The sequence below is a fragment of the Pelobates fuscus genome, chromosome 5 (assembly GCF_036172605.1).
Source record: "Pelobates fuscus isolate aPelFus1 chromosome 5, aPelFus1.pri, whole genome shotgun sequence".
NCBI classification, from domain to species: domain Eukaryota; kingdom Metazoa; phylum Chordata; class Amphibia; order Anura; family Pelobatidae; genus Pelobates; species Pelobates fuscus.
The window spans coordinates 117,913,802-117,937,752 of record NC_086321.1 but is presented as its reverse complement, the minus strand read 5'-3'; the positions used below and the strand labels follow the sequence as shown (position 1 = coordinate 117,937,752).

The 23,951-nt window shown below is 41.6% G+C and overlaps 1 protein-coding gene across 1 annotated transcript in view; it reads left to right on the top strand.

Annotated features, from left to right (window-relative positions):
• The window catches only part of CCDC60 (coiled-coil domain containing 60), a 177,196-nt gene that overhangs the window by 150,153 nt on the left and 3,092 nt on the right, over positions 1-23,951 (top strand). The window contains exons 9-13 of the mRNA XM_063454176.1: positions 188-275; positions 1,197-1,280; positions 18,080-18,220; positions 19,855-19,989; positions 22,093-22,282. Coding sequence (XP_063310246.1) covers positions 188-275; positions 1,197-1,280; positions 18,080-18,220; positions 19,855-19,989; positions 22,093-22,282 — 638 coding nt within the window. The remainder of the gene's footprint in view (positions 1-187; positions 276-1,196; positions 1,281-18,079; positions 18,221-19,854; positions 19,990-22,092; positions 22,283-23,951) is intronic.

Here is a 23,951-nt window from a genome sequence, read left to right as displayed (position 1 = left end):
TAAATTAAAACCAATTTAACTGAAAATTGGAAAACGGTATTGTCACATCACATAAATGTTCAAAAAATAATTATTTCTACTTGGAACAGTATGTTTCTCGTATACTTTTATAATTTTATAGGTGTAGATGACTCATTTAGTATGAATTCTACAGATGTTCAGAAAATCTTTTTTCTATTTGTATCAGACATGCAGAAGTTGCTTGAAATGATTGCAGAGAATGTGAACAAGGAATTAGATGAGGAAGAAAGTCATACAAAGCACAAGCTGATAAGGTATGTACCGTTTATAGAAATGTGCACTTACGGTATGAAAGCTGCAGTAGGTTACTTTAAATAGACTACAGTCAATGTGCAGGTTTTATTATGTCTTACTTTCCGCGTAGATACGAGACAGAGAATTGTGAATAGAGTGAAAAATAATTAGCATAGGTCAGGTTAGTAATTCTGGGCACATTAACTCAGTAAAAGCATACTGCATACCCACCCAACCAGCTCATCTGGAGAAGGGTAGTATTAGTAAACCCACCGTGAAATATTGATTTCCCAGAATGCATCATCTCCAACTAGTTCTGCAAACATGCAAGTCATTTCATTTTTCATCAATGGCCCAGGTTTTAAACCAACAGAGCAGATTAGTTGGTACTGTGATTAAAGCAAAAAAGACGTCCTGACACTATTGGTAATCCAGTATCTAGATTACACGGGTCATGTCCAATTAGAAGATACAATCGAAAAATGGACGGGTTCTAGTTGTGCAAAATTAACTGTTTACACATAATTCATTGGCTGGTTAAAGCAGTGTTAACATCACTACCTTAGAATCGGGAAAGCCAGGTTGGAATCAAACATCTTAGCCTGGGCAAGACACCTAATTTCTATATAACCATTCGCCTACCTCAAATCCTGATAGATTTTAAGTTTGTTTGTGCAAATCCTTTTGCACCTTCAATTATCTTGTTCCTGTAATTGGATAGCACTCCAGAATATGTATATCTATGGTGTATAGGCTGCACTTTCCACTGATGTCACTTGGAGAAGACTAGCTTCCTGATTTAGCCAGCAAAGCATTTGTATGGTGTGTCAGTCTCCTTCACTTGTAGAAGCTATGCTGCGAGTTCTGTCCGGCCTAAAGCGCTAGATGTTGCTGAGAATATTACAACAAAATTGACATTCGCTGGCTGTATTTTTTCACAGTGTTCCATCTGCCACTCAGATCAAGGTAGCCTTGGCTGCAGAAGATCAAGGAGGTACTAAGGGCATTAAACAGAGACCCAAAAGGTATTCACATATGTATTCTGTGCAAGATTATTTAATTTGGGGAAATGAATAATTTAAATGTCCCGTTTAAATGCATCCACTTGTACAAATTCTGCTTAAAAACATAGCTTACGGAAATTGTCTACTCTATCATTAAATTAACACAAAAAACAGTTAGTAAAGTGAGAATTGTCAGAAATGTTTTATTAATTCATAGTGAATTTAAATTTTACAACAAAATATCCTGAGTTGCAAGAAATGTTTAATTTGGCAACTCTACCTTAAATTTGAAATTCCCTTTGAATCCCTGACAATTCTCACTTTAGTAAATAACCATGAAAATCTTTTTGTCTTTAAATTCAAAGCTCAACATTTCCACTCACCAACTAGCCATTGGCAAGTGTTGGGTGCATGGCTGACATTTGCAGCCATGAACCCGTCCCATCCACCACAAGCCCTAACCCAGTTCAGGCAGGGAATACTTCTAATGCGGGCAGGCACAAACTGGATATGTACCGGTAAGTTTCTTTTTTCCTTCTCATACATGAAGATTTCCATCAACACAACAAGAAAAAAAAGTGTTAATCACAATACAGTTAATAATGTGTTGGATTCCTGACTTTAAAATCAAAGGTCATGTAACAGAAGGCTGACTCTGATAGCCCTTCTGTTCACAGAGATCACTTAGCAGAAAGAGCTTTATAGTGGCTAGTTAGTTAGGCTTGACTAGTAGTATAGCCCCCCCCCCCCATTGAACCATTTATTTGCGTATGTCTCACTCTGTACACCATACCACCATACCACCACCACTTTTTCCTATGCATGCACATACTCACGCTCATATACACACATTTACATTCATATACATGCTTAAATACATATACATACAGACACAAATATATATATACTTACACACAGACATATACACAAACACACTAACAGATACATATATACACACAGACTAACCTATCAAACCCAAGAAACTTTTGGAAAATCATAAATAGCATACAAACCCTCACAATCCTCTTCCAACCCTCCACTGTCAAAATGGACAACCAAACACTGCAACACCCCCTAGATGTAGAAAATGCCTTTATTCATTATTTTGTTGGATGTGCCACCACCCTGAATGCTAAGATACTGAATGACACTTATTTTCAGACCACAAATGCAGATCATGCCCTGCTAAATCTGCAAAATCCTCATATAGAGAAATTCAATTTTAGACATAGGCGTGCGCACGGGGTGTGCCGGGTGTGCCTGGGCACACCCTAATCCCAGCGGCACGCCTATGTATTGAGTCCTGCAGGAACAGCGTTCCTGCACTTTTATTTGAGCCGGAGCGCTGTTCCTGCGGGCACTCAGGGCCCCCAAATGCCCCCTTCCGGCCCCCAATGCCCCCCCCCCCCCCAGTCAGATGCCTGTGTCCATCTCAGACACGGCGAGGGAGCTGTGTGCTCTCTGCTTCCTCTCGCCGCGCGCTGTTTGCTGATGCTGGGAGCCGGAATATGACGTCATATTCCGGCTCCCAGCTACAGCAGACAGCCCGCGTGGTGAGAGAGAGCAGAGAGCACACAGCTCCCTCGCCGCGTCTGAGATGGACACAGGCACCTGACCCACTGGACCCCAGGGACAAGTCCACGCCAGCACTCCAGGTAGGGAGGCTGGGTGGACATTTTTTTTTATAAAAAAAAAAAATATTTGTATGTGTGTGTGTGTCTGTGAATGTGTGTCTGTGAATGTATGTGTGTGTGTCTGTAAGTGTGTCTGTGAATGTATGTGTGTGTGTCTGTGAATGTATGTGTGTCTGTAAGTGTGTGTCTGTGAGTGTATGTGTGTCTGTAAGTGTGTGTCTGTGAGTATGTGTCTGTGAGTGTATGTGTGTCTGTAAGTATGTGTCTGTGAGTATGTGTGTGTCTGAGTGTATGGGTATGTGTGTGTCTGTGTGTGTGAGTGTGTGTCTGTGAGTGTATGTGTGTCTGTAAGTGTGTGTCTGTGAGTGTATGTGTGTCTGTGAGTATGTTTGTGTCTGAGTGTATGGGTATGTGTGTGTGTCTGTGAGTGTGTGTGTGTCTGTGAGTGTATGTGTGTATATGGGTGTGTGTGTGTGTCTGTAATTGTGTGTGTGTCTGTGAATGTGTGTGTGTGTCTGAGTATGTGTGTGCACGCGTGTATATATATCTGTGTGTCAGTATATATACACACACACACGTGTATATTTTTTTTTTGGGGGGGGGTGGGAAAAGAGTTCCCACACTTTATTCCCCAGGACTTCTCTGGAGATGTCCGGATCTCCCTTGGTGGCTCACGCAGAGTCAGCGCTATCTGAGTGCCGGCTCTGCTCTTAGCCTCCATGGGCTGGCGGGGAGATCAAAGATCTACCTCACCAACCCACAGCAACACGGAGGGAGGCAGGAGAGGACCCGGGGAGCTCTAGACAGCAGCTCTGCCAGGTTCCTCTCACGAGATCTGAGCATTGCCACGGCAACACTCAGATCTCGCGAGAGTTAACTCTAGCTCCGCAGGCTAGAGTTCACTCTCCACTGGACCACCAGGGATGGCACATGGCAGCAAGGATCCCCCTCCCTACATAAGGTAGGGAGGGGGGATATTTACTAATCTGCCCCCACCTCCACAACCCCTCCCAGCATACAGCACACACACACACACAGCACATAGACACATACAGCATGCTCACACACACAGTACACTAACCGCACCCTCACAAACACACACAGCACCTTTACAAACACACAACACCCTCACACACAGCACACTAACAGCACCCTCACAAACACACACACACACACACAAACAGCACTCTCACAAATACACAACACCCACACACATCACACAAACGGCACCATCACACAAATGCACACATCACACAAACAGCACCCTCACACAGCACAGTAACAGGACCCTAACAAAACACACAGACACCCTCACACAGCACACTACCAGCACCCTCACACACAAACAGCACCCACACAAACACCCTCACCCACATAGCACACTACCAGCACCCTCACCCACACATCCCACTAACACCACCCTCACACCACCCTCACACAGCACACTAGCAGCACACACACACAGCAGTGTATGTGTGTGTATATATATATATATATATATATATATATATATAGTAAAAATAGAAAAATAAAAATAGAATAAATATATACACATGCGGCGTGTTTGTGCTTTAGGGTGCACACCCTAATGCAATAGGCTGCGCACGCCTATGATTTTAGACCTGTGTCTGTTAGTGTCATCAATAAACATCTTAATAATTAAAAAAATAAAAACCAGTGTGGACCAGATTAAATCCTAACAATGTTGCTGAAGCTCAGTGCACCGCCAATTGCTAAACCTGTCACTACCCTAACCAATGAATCCCTGATGTCTGGACACATACCCAAACTGTGGAAGACCGCAAAACTAGTACCTATCCATAAAGGTGGTGACAATACTTTGGTATTTAACGATTGTCCAATATCATTGCTCCCTGTATTGTAAAAAATCTTGCAGAAATGCGTTCACATGCAACTATGTGAATATTATCAGCAATCAAACTATCTGACCCCTGATTAATCTGGCTTTCAACCAAATCACTCAACTACGCCTGCCCTCTTAACAGTTTGCAATGATATCCAAATTGGCATGGAACAAGGAGACTTAACTGGAGCAATTTTCCTTGATTTTGCTAAGGCCTTTGACATGGTAGACCATGGAATTCTTATGCAAAAACTTAAAAACTGGTGATTGTCTGCTAACCTGTTTTCAATCATATGTATCAGACCGATCGCAATATGTGACCGTTTCTTATAGAGCCACCCTCCCTCTCCCGGTCATGTGTGGTGTTTTCCAAGACTCCATACTCGGCCACCAACTATTCACATTAATTATAACTGATCTACCTAACGTCTGCAAAGCCTCAACTTTACACATGTATGCAGAGGACACTGTAATTTACGCTAGTAAACCCAACCTACTGCAGCTCAAGGTTGTGCTCCAAAACCAGTTTGCAGAGGTAGAAAAGTGGATTGCGGTTAGCAAACTCTTCCTAAACACTGACAAAGCTGTCACAATGATCTTTGGAACTGTACCTAAATTACATAAACTACAAAATCAACAACTGTGTATCAGAATGAATTAAAACAGCACACTGACCGCAGTCTGTTCTTTCAAATATCTAGGTATGTTGCTAGACCCCAAACTTTCCTTTGGCCTTCACATTGAAATCATATCTTCAAAACTTTTTCCAAAACTATGTGCCCTGTGCAGAAAGAAATCCTGCCTAAGTCCTACAGTAAGGAAACAGATAGTGCAACAAACGCTAATGCCGGTCATTGATTATAGGGATATAGTGTATGCACTTGCATCGCAAACCCACTTTCATAAACTTAACACATTGTATAATTAATTCTGCCACTTTGTACTACAATGTAATTACTTAACCCACCATTGTGGCATGTTAAAAGAGCTGCATTGGCTATCGCTGGAATCCCAACGCACTCTTCATCTTCCCAGCCTTGTGCATAAGAGCATTTCTGGGAAGCTCCCACCCTACCCGAATATAATGTTCTCCCCAGCTGTTCCCACCTCCTATAACCTCCGATCCAGTACTAGCATGATATTTTGCATACCGCAATACAAAAAAAAAGTTACTCAATCCTCATTTTCCTACAGAGCACCGCAATTATGGAATAACCTCACAGACACAGTCAAATTTTCATTCAATCTAAAATCTTTTAAGATATCTATGGCAACATACCTCAATACAGAATGTTTGACTAGTCGTGGTTGACTATATTTATTACCTATTATGTGTTAAATTTGTAAATGAGTGTACAGTTGCAAGAAAAGGTATGTGAACCCTTTGGAATGATATGGATTTCTGCACAAATTGGTCATAAAATGTGATCTGATCATCATCTAAGTCACAACAATAGACAATCACAGTCTGCTTAAACTAATAACACACAAATAATGAAATGTTGCCATGTTTTTATTGAACACACCATGTAAACATTCACAGTGCAGGTGGAAAAAGTATGTGAACCCTTGGATTTAATAACTGGTTGAACCTCCTTTGGCAGCAATAACTTCAACCAAACGTTTCCTGTAGTTGCAGATCAGAAGTGTACAACGGTCAGGAGTAATTCTTGACCATTCCTCTTTACAGAACTGTTTCAGTTCTGCAATATTCTTGGGATGTCTGGTGTGAATCGCTTTCTTGAGGTCATGCCACAGCATCTCGATCGGGTTGAGGTCAGGACTCTGACTGGGCCACTTCAGAAGGCGTATTTTCTTCTGTTTAAGCCATTCTGTTGTTGATTTACTTCTATGCTTTGGGTCATTGTCCTGTTGCAACACCCATTTTCTGTTGAGCTTCAGCTGGTAGACAGATGGCCTTAAGTTCTCCTGCAAAATGTCTTGATAAACTTGGGAATTCATTTTTCCTTCGATGATCGCAATCTGTCCAGGCCCTGACGCAGCAAAGCAGCCCCAAACCATGATGCCCCTACCACCATACTTCACAGTTGGGATGAGGTTTTGATGTTGGTGTGCTGTGCCTCTTTTCCGCCACACGTAGTGATGTGTGTTTCTTCCAAACAACTCAACTTTTGGTTTCATCTGTCCACAGAATATTTTGCCAGTACTGCTGTGGAACATCCAGGTACTCTTGTGCAAACTGTAAACGTGCAGCAATGTTTTGTTTGGACAGCAGTGGCTTCCTCTGTGGTATCCTCCCATGATATCCATTCTTGCTTAGTGTTTTACGTATTGTAGATTCGCTAACAGGGATGTTAGCATTTGCCAGTGACTTTTGTAAGTCTTTAGCTGACACTCTAGCATTCTTCTTCACCTCACTGAGCAGTCTGCGTTGTGCTTTTGCAGTCATCTTTACAGGACGGCCACTCCTAGGGAGAGTAGCAGCAGTGCTGAACTTTCTCCTTTTATAGACAATTTGTCTTACTGTGGACTGATGAACAGCAAGGCTTTTGGAGATACTTTTATAACCCTTTACAGCTTTATGCAAGTCAACAATTCTTAATCGTAGGTCTTCTGAGAGCTCTTTTGTGCGAGGCATCATTCACATCAGGCAATGCTTCTTGTGAAAAGCAAACCCAGAATTGGTGTGTGTTTTTTATAGGGCAGGGCAGCTATAACCAACACCAATATAAAAATAACAAATAGTTGATTTATTATTTGGTGATACAATGTCCGTTCAATATCTCACCGTCAGTACATAGGTGTCAGGATCGGGACAGGGATCCAACACGCAGAGTACAAACAGTAGCCAGATACGTATACCGGACCTTAGAATGGCCGGACTAACGTAAGTAGTACAGTATAGAATGGTCAAAGACAAGCCGAGGTCGAGGGTAACAGAAGACAGGTAAGCGAGAGACAAGCCGAATCAAGGGTAACAGAGATAAGCAGAGTAAGGTAAACAAGCCGGGTCAAAACCAAAAGGCATAATAGAATACACAAGCACTGAGTGACTATAACAAGCTAGAACCACGACAGGGCAATGAGCTAATGAAAGAAGCTCTGTTAAATACCCTGTTCAGAGCAGTAACCACGCCTCCGAGGCGTCCTAATTGGTCCTGCAGCAATTGACTGACAGGTCGTTCCGGGGGAGTGTCCTGATGACTACTTCCTGCCTAGATGCTGTAAAAGGCAGTCACTCCCTCGCGGCCGGCCTAGCATGACCGGATAGACCGCGGGGAAGGGAGCCATCAGACTGTCTGGATGGAGGAACAGCTAAGTCTCTACCTCTTTCGGAGGTAGAGACCACAGGTACCCTGACAGTACCCCCCCTCTCAGATACGCCCACCGGGCGGAATGAACCGGGACGAGATGGGAAGCGAGAGTGATACGCCCTGCGGAGACGGGGAGCATGAACATCCTCCTGAGGTACCCAACTCCTCTCCTCAGGACCATATCCCTTCCAATCAACCAGATATTGTACTCTCCCCCGGGAGATTCGAGAATCAATAATAGAGTTAACCTCATACTCCTCCTGACCCTCCACCTGAACGGAGCGAGGAGGGGCTATTGTGGAGGAAAATCTGTTACATATGAGTGGTTTCAGCAATGAAACGTGAAACGAGTTCGGGATGCGTAAGGTATTAGGAAGAGCTAAACGATACGCAACTGGATTGATACGGGTCAGCACCCTGTAGGGTCCAATATAACGAGGAGCGAACTTCATGGAGGGCACTTTTAAACGGATGTTCCTCGTGCTCAACCATACCCTATCACCTGGAACAAAGACCGGAGCCGCCCTTCTACGTTTATCAGCGTGTTTCTTGACCAACATAGAGTTGTGCACAAGGATTTGTCGAGTTTGATCCCACAACTTCCTCAAATTGGCAACATGAACATCAACCGACGGCACCCCCTGGGAAGGAGAATCCGAAGGAAGAATAGACGGATGAAAACCATAATTCATGAAGAAGGGGCTTGAATGAGTAGAATCGCAAACGAGATTGTTGTGTGCAAACTCCGCCCAAGGAATCAAACCGACCCAATCATCCTGGTGTTCAGAAACAAAGCATCGTAAATATTGTTCAATTTTCTGGTTGGTACGTTCAGCAGCTCCGTTAGACTGAGGATGATAGGCAGAAGAAAAGATTAATTTAATACCAAGTTGAGAGCAGAAGGACCTCCAAAAGCGGGAAACAAATTGGGAGCCTCTGTCCGATACAATTTGAGAGGGTATCCCATGTAGGCGAAAAATCTCCTTAGCGAATATCTCTGCCAATTCGGGAGAAGACGGGAGTTTAGGCAGGGGAATGAAGTGTGCCATCTTAGTAAACCTGTCAACCACGGTGAGGATAACAGTCTGTCTTTTAGAGATAGGTAGATCGACAATAAAGTCCATGGCCAAACAGGACCATGTTTTTTCTGGAACCTCCAAGGGGTGCAGGAATCCACATGGAAGCGTATGGGGTTGTTTGGTTTTAGTACAAACTTAACATGCAGCGATGAACTCCTCAATATCCCTCCGTAAAGCAGGCCACCAGAAGTCCTTAGAGATCAACGCGTAAGTTTTGCGAATACCAGGATGTCCCGCCATCTTGCTATTATGTAAACACTGTAAAAGTTCCAGTTGAAGAGCAGGAGGAACGAAATGACGACCCGCAGGAGTCTGTTTAGGTGCTAGATGTTGCAACTTAATGATCTCGGCCAGTAATGGAGAATGAATCCTGAGATTCGTATTAGCAATGATATTGCATTTCGGAACTATAGAAGAAAGAACTGGTTCAGGTACAGTAGAAGGTTCATATTGGCGAGATAATGCATCGGCTTTAGAGTTTTTAGAACCAGGTCTGTAAGTCAGTACATAATTGAAGTGAGTCAGGAATAAGGACCAACGAGCTTGTCTAGAGGATAAGCGCTTAGCCTCCCCAATATAGGACAAGTTTTTGTGGTCCGTCAAAATCGTAATAGGGTGTAGGGTCCCCTCCAACAAATGTCTCCACTCCTTTAAGGCTTTAATGACTGCTAACAGTTCCCTTTCCCCGTTGTCATATCTGCTCTCAGGCCCAGAAAATTTCTTAGAGAAGAAACCACAAGGGTGTAACGGTTTATCCACCCCTAACCTTTGAGACAGAACAGCCCCAACTGCTGTCTCAGAGGCATCGACCTCAAGCAAGAAAGGCAGAGTCGTATCAGGATGGACTAGAATGGGAGCCGAGGCAAAAAGTTCCTTGAGAGTCTTGAAAGCACCAAGAGCTTCCTTAGACCAGAACTTAGTATCAGCCCCTTGTTTGGTCATATTGGTAATAGGCGCAATGATAGAGGAGTATCCTTTAATGAAGCGCCTATAGTAGTTGGAAAAACCAATAAACCTTTGGATAGCTTTGAGTCCTTTGGGCAAGGGCCAGTCTAAAATAGATTGGAGTTTTACAGGATCCATTTTAAAACCTTCCCCAGAAATCACGTATCCAAGAAAGTCTACCTGAGACTGATCAAAACTGCACTTCTCCAATTTGCAATATAGACCATGTTGCAGCAGCTTGTGTAATACCTTTCTGACATGTCTATGGTGAGTCTCAATCTCCTTAGAGTGTATTAGTATGTCGTCCAGGTAAACAATAACACAATCATGCTGAAACTCCCTAAGTACCTCATTAATCAAATCTTGAAATACTGCAGGCGCATTGCATAGTCCAAATGGCATAACAGTGTATTCGTAATGGCCATACCGGGTATTGAATGCCGTCATCCACTCGTGACCTTGCTGGATTCTCACCAAATTGTAAGCCCCTCTGAGATCTAACTTGGTGAAGATTTTGGAGCCCTTAAGACGATCAAATAACTCGGTAATCAGTGGGATAGGATAGGCATTTCTGACAGTTATTTTATTCAAGCCTCGGTAATCGATACATGGTCTCAGCGTGCCATCCTTCTTTTTAATGAAAAAGAACCCAGCCCCGGCCGGAGAAGAAGACCTCCTGATGAATCCCTTTTCTAAATTCTCCCGAATATACTCCTCTAGAACCGAGTTTTCCTGAACAGACAAAGGATATACATGGCCCCTCGGAGGCATAGTGCCGGGTAGAAGCTTAATCTTACAGTCAAATGACCTGTGTGGAGGCAAAGAATCGGCATTCTTCTTGTCAAACACTGCCCTTAAGTCTAGGTAAAGGTCTGGTATTTGTCTTTCTGTGGACTGAATAGGATTCTCCGGTATGTTAATATTAGCTAATGGAGAAACCTTGCACAAACACCGATCCTGGCAGCCCTGGCCCCACGAGAGTATCTCTCCTAACTCCTAATCGATAATAGGGTTATGTTTTTTCAACCATGGGTACCCCAGAACTATGGGAACGGAAGGAGACGAAATGAGCATAAGAGATAAATTCTCCACGTGTAGGATACCAACATTTAAATCAATGGGTATGGTCTCACGGAAGATAACAGGGTCTAGTAGTGGTCTACCATCTATGGCCTCAACGACCAAAGGTGTCTCCATTAGCTGGGATGGGAAATGGTTCTTACTAGCAAAGGCTTGGTCGATAAAATTCTCAGCAGCACCGGAATCTATCAATGCCATAGCCCTTACTACTTCCTTCCCCAAAGTTAAGGAAACTGGTAGCAGAAGCCTGTGATCTTTATAATTAGGAGTAGAGGACAAAATAGAAACACCCAAGGCCTGTCCTCTAGAGAGACTTAGGTGCGAGCGTTTCCCGGGCGGTTAGAACAGTTCGAGAGTAAATGACCCTTGGCCCCACAATACATACACAAACCCTCTCTTCTCCTGTGCTGTCTTTCCTCCTCAGAGAGGCGGGTATACCCTATCTGCATAGGTTCAGTAAGCAAAGATATCGTGGAGTCAGGACTTGGAAAAGCGGGAGCTAACCTAAAAGAAGGTCTCTGGTTCCTCTCTCGAGTGTTCTGTCTCTCTCTTAGACGTTCATCTATACGAGAGATGAACGAAATTAAATCCTCTAAATTCTCAGGGAGTTCTCTGGTAGCAACCTCATCAAGGATTACATCAGATAGGCCATTCAAAAATACATCCATATACGCCTGCTCATTCCACTTGATTTCTGCCGCCAGAGACCTGAACTCTAGTGCATAATCCACCAGTGTTCGGTTCTCCTGTCTCAGGTGCAACAGTAATCTGGCTGCATTAACCTTTCTACCTGGAGGGTCAAATGTTCTTCTAAAAGCAGCTACAAATGCGTTATAGTTATAAACTAATGGGTTATCGTTCTCCCATAGTGGGTTGGCCCATCTCAGAGCTTTCTCAATGAGTAGGGTGATAATAAATCCTACTTTTGCCCTATCTGTAGGATAAGAGCGAGGTTGCAATTCAAAGTGGATACTAATTTGGTTTAAAAAACCACGACACTTCTCAGGAGCCCCACCATAGCGTACTGGGGGGGTAATGTGAGAAGAAGCACCCACTGTGGCTACCTCTAGACCTGAACCGACAGGAGAAACAGGGGTATTACGTATCTCCTCTGGTGGGTTATTGGCACAAGCTAATAGAGCCTGTAGCGCAAGTGCCATCTGATCCATTCTGTGATCCATGGCTTCAAACCTAGGATCAGGAGCATCCAGCTTACTGTTTGTACTCGCAGGATCCATTGGCCCTGTCGTAATGTCAGGATCGGGACAGGGATCCAACACGCAGAGTACAAACAGTAGCCAGATACGTATACCGGACCTTGGAATGGCCGGACTAACATAAGTAGTACAGTATAGAATGGTCAAAGACAAGCCGAGGTCGAGGGTAACAGAAGACAGGTAAGCGAGAGACAAGCCGAATCAAGGGTAACAGAGATAAGCAGAGTAAGGTGAACAAGCCGGGTCAAAACCAAAAGGGATAATAGAATACACAAGCACTGAGTGACTAGAACAAGCTAGAACCACGACAGGGCAATGAGCTAATGAAGCTCTGTTAAATACCCTGTTCAGAGCAGTAACCACGCCTCCGAGGCGTCTTGATTGGTCCTGCAGCAATTGACTGACAGGTCGTTCCGGGGGAGTGTCCTGATGACTACTTCCTGCCTAGATGCTGTAAAAGGCAGTCACTCCCTCGCGGCCGGCCTAGCATGACCGGATAGACCGCGGGGAAGGGAGCCATCAGACCGTCTGGATGGAGGAACAGCTAAGTCTCTACCTCTTTCGGAGGTAGAGACCACAGGTACCCTGACAATAGGGCTATTAATCTGCATTCTATTATAACCTGTATATCTCTCCCTCCTCGGTCTATCAAACAATATACGTACTGCACACACTACATGTAGTCAGCTTGCATTAACAGACCCTTATAGGTTACACTTTGAGCGATTTAGCTAACTTACAATGTGTCTCTGCCTGTATTAAAACCCTTGACTGACGAAAAAGGAGTTAAACAAATAATATACTTTATTCCCAACATTTTAGCCTATCATGCTCCTGTGTGTATTTACTGCTGGGGGGAAATCAGTACAACCACATTGATGTTTCGTATACTGTCTAGCTCCTCTATACAAAAAGAAAACCGATGATGTTGCCACTTGTATTTTTACCCGCAATGGGTTACGATCTTACAGTGCGGCATACAAAGGGTGACCACTCCCCTTCCCCCCTCTGATTGGACGGCACTGTATGGGAGGAGCCCACGAGCCCCACGTGGTCTCCGGGAACAGCCCCTGCATGCAGATTGGCGGCTGACCCGTAATGGGAGGTCTCTCTACCCTTTATAACCGGCAATCAGTCCAGTCACTGCCTAGCTCTTGATAAAGGCGTATTGAAACGCCGAAACGCGCGTCGAGTGAATTTTGAGCCGATGCAATTTATTTTCACTCTTCTTTTTTTGATTTAATCCATATTTCTTTTTTTGGTTGGGTTGTTTATTTATTTTTACTCTCTGTTCGTGCATTGTCTGCTGAGCGGATGGGGAATGCTGTTATTTAGCACCTTGGTTTGATAACTCTATGGGGAGATAGGGGCAGGTTGAGGCTGCCTTGAAGTAGCAGATTATTCACTCTCACAGATGTGAGTTAGACAGCTAGTCCAGGGCATACTTAGGATTTTGGTGTGGCACTTACGTGAGGAACGTTCACTAGTTTGCAGCAGTAAGCAGGAATACCCCTCGATATTGGAGTAATACCCTCTAATCTGCACAAACTTTATGCAGGAATACTAGAGAACACTAAGGGGTTTTCCTACATATGTATATGCTCCATATCACTTCAGGACGAGTGCACCATTTAGTTTTGCCATTTATAGCGACTAGAGTTCTGTTTACTCCCTGTGCTACTTTTACCTCTATCAGGCATCTTCCTATTCTTTAGTATATAGATATCCCTTTCCCTCTCCCCTCTTATTATCTTTCCTCCCATCCACCAGCCATCCAGGCATTTGTATCCTGGACACACTTGTTACTTCACGAACAGAAATATGCTGATTATGCTCTACCTACCCACCTTTTAGGTCTTATCACTCATTGGTAAACTGTTTAAACAAACCCCCCCTCCCCCCTCTCTATATGTGACATTTACAATTGGAGGTATATAACTGAGAACAAGATTGGACTACACCCACTGAGTGGGATTGTTTTCTCCATTTTAGTTCTCATTTCTTCTTTTTGCCCTTATCTACACACACAGTTATTTTTTTCATTGTAAGCCTTCTTTTTTTAACCTTGAAAGGGAGGTGGAGATGAAGTTCATCCCTGGGGTTCAGCGGTTTGCTGCTTGGATCTCTTTGTACTATTGCTGCTCATCTCCCTGCAGCTCTGTACTGATGCTGGGGCTGGAGTGATGTCAGTCTCAGCTCCTAGAATCAATACAAGATGTACAAGGGAGCTGGACATGCAGTACAGCGAGAGGTCACAGCATCCCCTTCTCTGCCTGCTCTGCACCCATGCACAAAAAAAGTCACACGGTAGGTTACTGTACTCTGTGTGCCACCTGTTACCTGGGGTGGACTGCCATAATGGAAATCAACCAGCCTATGTAAATAATAAATGTATTTGTTTTTATTCCCTAGGGCATAGGGAAATTGTATAATTTTAATCACAATGTGGGATATATTCTTGACACAGAACTGTAGTGAATTGGAAAGTGCTGATTTAGAAAAAAAAATCTCTATATTGACTATAGTTACAGATTGGCTATTTTAGCCTGAATTTTGCAATTTGTTTCAATTCACTACATAGTTACAATGGCAGCAAAAAGAACTTGCATCCATCAAGTTCAGCCACTATAAAAGAAATTGGTCTAGATTAATATTCTTGTTCTTGGGTAGAACATTGCTTAAGGATAGAGTCCAACGAGTTGTCATTAATGGTAAATTTTTAGGCTGGACAAAAGTGGTAAGTGGTGCCCCTAAAGGTTCTGTTTTGGGACCGCTTCTATTTAACATATTTATAAATGATCTTGCAATAGGCATTGAAAGACATGTTTCAGTGTTTGCAGAAGACACAAAACTTTGTTAAGTAAATAATACAATGTGAGCAGGATATTGCTTTGCTGCAGAGGGATTTAGATAGATTAGGGGATTGGGCACTAAAATGGCTGATTAAATTTAATGTAGAGAAATGCAAAGTTATGCACTTCAGCGTCAAAAATGCACAAGCAACTTACACCTTAAATGGTAGTGAATTAAGGATAACCACACACAAGAAGGATTTGGGAATTGTTATAGACAACAAATTGGGCAACAATATGCAATGTCAATCTCCAGTTGCTGAAGCCAGTAAGGTTTTGTCATGTATAAATAGGGGCATAAATTCTCGGGATCAAAATATAATTTTGCCTCTTTATAAATCGCTGGTAAAACCACATCTTGAATATGCTGTGCAATTTTGGGCACCTGTTCTAAAGAAGGATATTATGGCACTAGAAAAAGTGCAGAGACAAGCTACAAAATTGATAAAAGGAATGGAGCATTTTAGTTATGAAGAAAGGTTAAAAAATGTAAATCTCTTTGGTTTGGAAAAACGGCGCCTGAGAGGGGATATGATAACATTATACAAATAAATTTAGGGCCAATAAAAAAAACATTATCTGGAAACTATTCATAAACAGGGCCACATATAGGACACGAGGTCACACATTTAGGCTGGAATATAGGAGATTTAATCTAAGGCAAAGAAAATGTTTTTTACAGTAAAAGCAATAAGGATATGGAATTCTCAGCTCAAAGATGTGGTTTTATCAGTCACTACAGATGTTTAACCCCTTAAGGACCAAACTTCTGGAATAAAATGGAATCATGACATGTCACACATGTCGTGTCCTTAAGGAGTTAAACAGCAATTGGATAAATACTTGCAAAAAAATAACATATGGGGGTATAATTTGCAATTAGTGGGGTAGTAGCTGAATGATCCAAAGAGATATTTGACTGCTATTTTGGGGTCAAGAAGGATTTTTTTTCCTAGTTTGTTGCAAAATTGGAAGCACTTCAGATTAGGTTTTTTGCCTTCTTTTGGATCAACAGCAAAAACATATGTGAGGAAGGCTGAACTTGTATGGATTAAGTCTCTTTTCAGCTATGTAACTATGTAACTATGTACAATTCGATGTTTAGTGAACAAACCATAATGTGTGATAGTATGTAAAGATTTCTGTAAAGCAGACATAATGAGCTATTTCTCATCTTTAGTTGTAAATAATGAAGTATCATTGTATGTGTACTATGGCCTCCACGATTCCAAACTCATAGATTAAGTTAATTAAAGTGTCATAACTGCCTGTTAATAATTAAAATTGGCATGATATACATAATACAATGACAGCACTGTCACAATATTAAATATGTTTAGCAATACAGTTTAATAAATAATACTTAAATTGAACCAGTCATCCACAAAATGTGTGAATAACAGGGTCACCTTTTGGTAAGTATTCTTGTAATTTACACATTGTGCTGACAAAACCACACTGAAATATATAGATTACAAAATCCTCTTACCTGACAATTGGTTTCCTATTGGTAATTACAGATAGACAAGATGACTGCATGCAGAGTTATCAGCCCTAAATAAGCATGCAGCATTTCACAATTCCTAACATATGACCTTTAAAATATAGCAATTTGACAGCTGTATGAGTAGCCTTGTTAACCTGGCATAGCAGGAAAGCAGCAAAGGGGAAGAAATATCATATTGTGATTTTTTTTTTTTTATCCTAAATATTTTTGAAGCTGTTTCTATAGAGTTTTTTTTTATTTTTTTTGCAGAGGAAAGTGTAGTTCTATGCGCACCACTGAAATAAACACCAACAAGCTTAAAATATTTTTGTCCAGCAGAAATGTCAAGTGCAAAAGGATAGTTTAAAATATATATATATATATATATATATATATATACTTTTTTTTTTTTTAACATACGCATATTATGCACATATTTATTTAAAATAAAATTGGCAACACCTATGATCCCTTATTGCCATAGTAATTCCACACTTGGTTCGGGCTCCAATAAAATGTGAGCTGGATTCCCCTAGACTTCCGAATAACCAAGGATGTCCTGACACAGTGCTCTTTTCCCAAAACAGTTTGTGTGAGCATCCCCTGAAACCCAGCTCAGAGAGCAACTCTTCATATAGTGCTGATGGGCAATTATGTCAGGCAGGAACAGTGGTTTGTTTCCCACCCCATTGGCTTCCCTACCTAGGAATAGGAGATTAAAGCCCATTTAACAAGGGACGCCAAGCCTGGCCAACCTAATTTTGTAATAATCACTGTCCTCCAAAAATAAATATTGAAAATGAATATAACTACCTTTCCCACCCATTCACTGTTACTAATAGTAATAGTTAAAGGACCACTCTAGGCACCCAGACCACTTCAGCTTAATGAAGTGGTCTGGGTGCCAGGTCCCTCTAGGAGAAACTGCTATGTTTATAATAGGGTTAATCCAGCCTCCAAATCCTCTAGTGGCTGTCTCACTGACAGCCGCTAGAGGCGCTTGCGTGATTCTCACTGTGAAAATCACAGTGAGAGCACGCAAGCGTCCATAGGAAAGCATTGTAAATGCTTTCCTATGCGACCGGCTGAATGCGCGCACAGCTCTTGTCGCGCATGCGCATTCAGCCGAAAGGGAGGATCGGAGGCGGAGAGGAGAAGGAGAGCTCCCCGCCCGGCACTGGAATAAAGGTAAGTTTTAACCCTTTACTCTCCCCAGAGCCCGGCGGGAGGGGGTCCCTGAGGGTGGGGGCACCCTCAGGGCACTATAGTGCCAGGAAAACGAGTATATTTTCCTGGCACTATAGTGGTCCTTTAACATTGAAATAAAATGGTGTATCACTATTATTGTGTTTATTTATTTAAACGAGTTTAAACATTCTGTTTTACAGCTCGCCTGCTCCCAGCTTGTCTCCAACTAGTGTCTTCATTAAGAGAAAATTAACTGGGCTCTCAGAGATGAGAAAGGTGTTCTTTGAAGTCGCTGTAGAGGCAGATATGCACTTACATGATAAGGTGGAAGCTGTCGAAAGGTAAGCGATTCTGAAATTTAACATTTACTTATTTTTGAATGACATCTTGCTGTGCTTTCCAACACATATCTATTCAGGCAGACAAGGTATTTCTTACAGGAGAGAAAATGGTATCATTGAGCTTTGTCCCCAACAATCCCTTGAAATCTTCACCAATATGAGACAGCTGATTGGAAAAGGGCTACAGAATGTTTATTCAAATTATACATACATGTAGAAAACCGACATGACAAACATATTAATCTCTAATTTCTAGCTCATTTTTGTCAAATCCCTTTTCCTTCTCTGCTCCTTTTGGTCCTATTATTTTTTAAGATATATTGTAGTGGTCATGGTAGCAGGAGTGCCCTGCCCCTAAGTAGTCAAACCAGTTTAGAACAGAGGGCAGGTTAACCTCTCAATCGGTACTGTGAGGAACAAGGAAAGCAAGCTTTCCAATGCCACTGTTCCTCCTAAATACAATTGGGAAGTATGGGATATGCCCATCTTTTCCCATCTCTTCACTATTTACTAAATCCTTAACAGAGAAAGATTACATTGGGTCAAGGATGTGGTCAAGGTCATTGGAAAATTATGCTGGGCCTTCAAAAAAGTTTATTTGTAGGCCTTTTCTATACTTGCACTTTTATTCAGCAACATATGAGCATACATATATCCTACATTAACAATGTTAAAAAAAAATAAAAAATTAAATTTTCGTTTTCATTGGACAGGTACCACATTACTTCCAATCCAAAATAGTAAGCACGGTATAATGGAACTAGGAGAAAGCTCTATAATCACCATTGGACAAATAGCAGTCTTTTCCATACAATGCCATGTTTCACTGATTGCATGTGCTATTTTCAGCAATTTCCCTTTTCGTCTTTCTTCAAGTGTGTAAGTGAAAAGAGAAATTACTTCCCACATCATACTGAAAACTTTACTTTTACTGTGCCATGGAGAGCCACGAGTCTTTCTGTTTTTAGTGATTAAGGCTAATTTCCTACATAAAAGAATATAGCCAAATCACATATATTGTTAGCTTCTATGAAGCATGATGCTTGTCTATGTAACTGTTCCATGGCATTGTTGGGAATTAATTCCAATTTCAACTGTTAAAGGAAATAGATGAACAGAAGAGGTTCTATGTGATAAACCAGACAAGTGGTGACTTAAAAATTTTTTTTTTAAAACTAAATAACAAGTTTAAAGGGAGTATAACATTATCCTTTTAAAAGCTTTTTCTGAAACACGAGCAGAGTAACAATTTTAAAGGAAAACAGTCATTTATTTTGTTTTACAGAACAAAGAAGTTTGTATGTATTTGTACTTATATTAATGCATTACAAAATAATGTGGACATGGTCTATAATATATGCAGTCTTTTAGCTAAAATAATAATTAATAACTATGTTCATATAATTGCTTTCATCATTCACTGGGTTTAAATATTTATCTAGTTGAGGAAAACAATTTCCATTTTTGGTCATTTTTTCAGTGTTATGTAAAAGACAGTCATTTTTATGGTTTGTAAAGATGGCATCAGTAATTAAACAAAATAATTGGCAATTGTACAAAGATATAATTGTAAAAATATACAACTAATGTCAGACATGGTACAAGTTCCAACTGCTTTGGCTTTAACCTTTCAGGAGACGCCATGAATTCAGCATTCAGAAATATCGATCTTTAGACACTATTAGCCACTTCCACCAAGATCTTGAGAAAATGCGGACATCATATCAACATGTGAAAGAAGAGAAGGATTACACAGACACAAGCAACTGGTGAGATTTAATGTTACTATGTGCATTCATACTAAGCTCAGACTGAGCCGACAGGTCTCTTTATTGTCATTTTTAAATTGTATCAGACACAAAAGTGTGTGATGTCGCTCCTTTTTCTGAGATTTGACCAGTGTACTGGATAAGAAAATATTTCCATCTATACAACTGATCAGATTCGTAATGATCTAGCTAACAGGGATATTGTGTTTTTCTCAAAGTTTCTTTCTTCCCAAATGGGCATAAATCAGCTCTAGTGCACACTCATGGGTTTGACCAGAGTGGCAAGCAACACACAGATTGTTCTAAGCAACAGGAATAATGATTGAGGACGCAATTTACTTAAAAGAAAACTGTAATGGCTTTTTTATTTGTTTCGTATATATGTTTGATACTCTTACTTTCATTTGACTTTTTTAATCTTTACTGACCTTTTGGCATTTTTCCTTGGTTATTGACCCAAGATCACAGCCACTTGTCCAGCTACAGCAGGTTCAAAGAGCAATGATATTACCTACCATCACCATGTGAGCGGTGTACACATGGGCACTGACAAATGACATCATCTTTCTGTGAACTTACAGAAGCTGTGCAGTAAGAGCGATCTTGGGCTGGACAACAAGGTTACCCCTAAATCAACAGGAACAGCACTAGGGTCAGGTTTGTCTTATTGGCCAAGCAAAGGTTGCAAAACTTAAAAAGGGAGATCTTGCGCTATTAACGTTTGTCAGTTCCCAACATTCAATGCTAGTTACAGCTGTAAGGAAAGACGTTTCCTCTGGCATTTCACAAGTAGTTCTATGGAAGTTCCCAAAGTCTCGCTGTATCTTTTATAGACCTCTGTGTTGTACATGGGTATCGAATTCTTTAAGAACTGGCATCTTAGAGGCAATGGCCCAGTCTCAAAACTACATTTGTAGATATGTTTATTAGATATATTGGCAGTGTGGGCAGGTACCAAGTCCTGCTGGAAAATGAAGTCAGCATCCCCATAAAGCTCGTCTGCGGAAGGAAGCATGAAGTGCTCCAAAATCTCCTGGTAGACGGCTGCGTTGACCCTGGACTTAATGAAGCACAGTGGACCAACACCAGCAGATGACATGGCTCCCCAAATCAACACAGACTGTGGAAACTTCACACTGGACTTCAAGCATCTTGCAGTGTGTGCCTCTCCATTCCAAATGAGATGAAAAAGTTGCTCTCATCAGAAAAGAGGACGTTGGACCACTGAGCAACAGACCAGGTCTGTTTTTCTCTAGCCCAGGTAAGATGCTTCTGAAGTTGATTGTTGTTCAGGAGCGGCTTGACAAGAGGAATCCAACACCTGAAGCACGTGTCCAGGATCCGTCTGTGTGTGGTGGCTCTTGATGCACTGACTCCAGCCTCAGTCCACTCCTTGTGAAAGTCTCCAACACATTTGAATGGCCTTTTCCTGACAATCCTCTCCAGGCTGCGGTCATCCCTGCTGCTTGTGCACCTTTTTCTTCCACACTTTTACCTTCCACATAACTTTATATTAATGTGCTTTGATACAGCACTTTGGGAACATCCAACTTCCTTCGCAATTACCTTTTTGAGGCTTTCCCTCCTTATGGAGGGTGTTAATGATGGTTTTCTGCACAACTGTCAGGTCAGCAGCCTTCCCCGTGATTGTGATTCCTACTGATCCAGACTGAGAGACCATTTAAAGGCCCAGAAACCCTTTGCAAGTGTTATGGCTTACTTAGCTGATTAGAGTGGGACACTGTGAGCCTAGAATATTGCACCTTTTCACAATATTCTAATTTACTGAGATTGTGGATTTGGGGTTTTCATGAGCTGTAAGCCATAATCATCGCACTTATGACAAATCACGGCTTGAACTATCTTGCTTTGCATATAATGTGTCAATCTCATATGTTAGTTTCCCCTTTTACGTTGCATTACTGAAATAAATGAACTTTTGCACGATATTCACATTTTTCGAGTATCACCTGTATTTTATTAGTTTTACATATACTTTTGCCTATCATTTGTATATACTTGCATTGTTTTATGTAACATTATTACCCAGAAAGCTTAGTACCATTTTAAAAAAAAAATCTTTGTTTTTTTCTCTGATTGCAGGTTTGTAGTTTTGCTCTCTAGAATTCCACCAGTTTTAAAGAAGAACCAAAATATCCAGAAAATCCTTAGGAAGCTTGAAAAACTAGAAGAGAAGCAATTTATCAGGTTGCGTCCAATCACCTTCTTTAAAGTCTTGAGTGGACTTCGCATTTGGGAGCTTTGTGCTCCTGACATCAGTGTGGCTGTAGAGGTTAGTCTTTGTTATTCACACAACATTTTTATGATCCATTAAACTATTGTCATTCCAGAACAGTACCATTTTAATGGATCAGAATGTAAAACAACCTGTAAGATGAAATAATATATAATTATATAGTAACAGGAATTAAAATTTCCAGTAGTCATGGCGAGTGCAAAATTAGCCCTGGTGAATAGAAATTCACCCTAGTGAATATTCCATGTACCTTCCAAATTTACAGAGGCAAATGGCTTTTAACGCCTGGCTAGTGACATAGGACTTGAGATTTTAAACCCAATTAACTCCCAATATGAATCAAGGAAGGATTTCCATCTTTCTAAAACTTTCAAATTCCCTTGTCACAATACTTAGAAATCCTTACTGAAAGAAACACTGGAAGCACAGCTTTCTGTAGTGGTTATAGTACAAAGAGGGCAAGGTCCCTTAAAGAAACACTGGAGGCACAGCTTTCTGTAGTGGTTATAGTACAAAGAGGGCAAGGTCACTTAAAGAAACACTGGAGGCACAGCTTTCTGTAGTGGTTATAGTTCAAGGAGGGCAAGGTCCCTTAAAGAAACACTGGAGGCACAGCTTTCTGTAGTGGTTATAGTACAAAGAGGGCAAGGTCCCTTAAAGAAACACTGGAGGCACAGCTTTCTGTAGTGGTTATAGTTCAAGGAGGGCAAGGTCCCTTAAAGAAACACTGGAGGCACAGCTTTCTGTAGTGGTTATAGTGCAAGGAGGGCAAGGTCCCTTAAAGAAACACTGGAGGCACAGCTTTCTATAGTGGTTATAGTACAAAGAGGGCAAGGTCCCTTAAAGAAACACTGGAAGCACAGCTTTCTGAAGGGGTTAGAGTGCAGGAGGACAAGGTCCCTTAAAGAAACACTGGATGCACAGCTTTCTGTAGTGGTTATAGTACAAAGAGGGCAAGGTCCCTTAAAGAAACACTGGAGGCACAGCTTTCTGTAGTGGTTATAGTACAAAGAGGGCAAGGTCCCTTAAAGAAACACTGGAGGCACAGCTTTTTGTAGTGGTTATAGTACAAAGAGGGCAAGGTCCCTTAAAGAAACACTGGAGGCACAGCTTTCTGTAGTGGTTATAGTTCAAGGAGGGCAAGGTCCCTTAAAGAAACACTGGAGGCACAGCTTTCTGTAGTGGTTATAGTGCAAGGAGGGCAAGGTCCCTTAAAGAAACACTGGAGGCACAGCTTTCTATAGTGGTTATAGTACAAAGAGGGCAAGGTCCCTTAAAGAAACACTGGAGGCACAGCTTTCTGTAGTGGTTATAGTGCAAGGAGGGCAAGGTCCCTTAAAGAAACACTGGAGGCACAGCTTTCTATAGTGGTTATAGTACAAAGAGGGCAAGGTCCCTTCAAGAAACACTGGAAGCACAGCTTTCTGAAGTGGTTAGAGTGCAGGAGGACAAGGTCCCTTAAAGAAACACTGGATGCACACGACTTTTGGAATTGATTCAACTGCTCTAAATTGCTGTTGATGCTTTCATTTCAGAAATGGTCCACTGTTAGCACCATAACCCCTGCAATATAAATATGCTGCTAGAGGTATCCATAACCATTGTTCATGCAATTGGTAATTAATATAAAAACACATTTCACAATTTCTCTGTTTCATTGTGAACAGACTGTATGACTGGGAATTGCTCAAATATATTATTATTA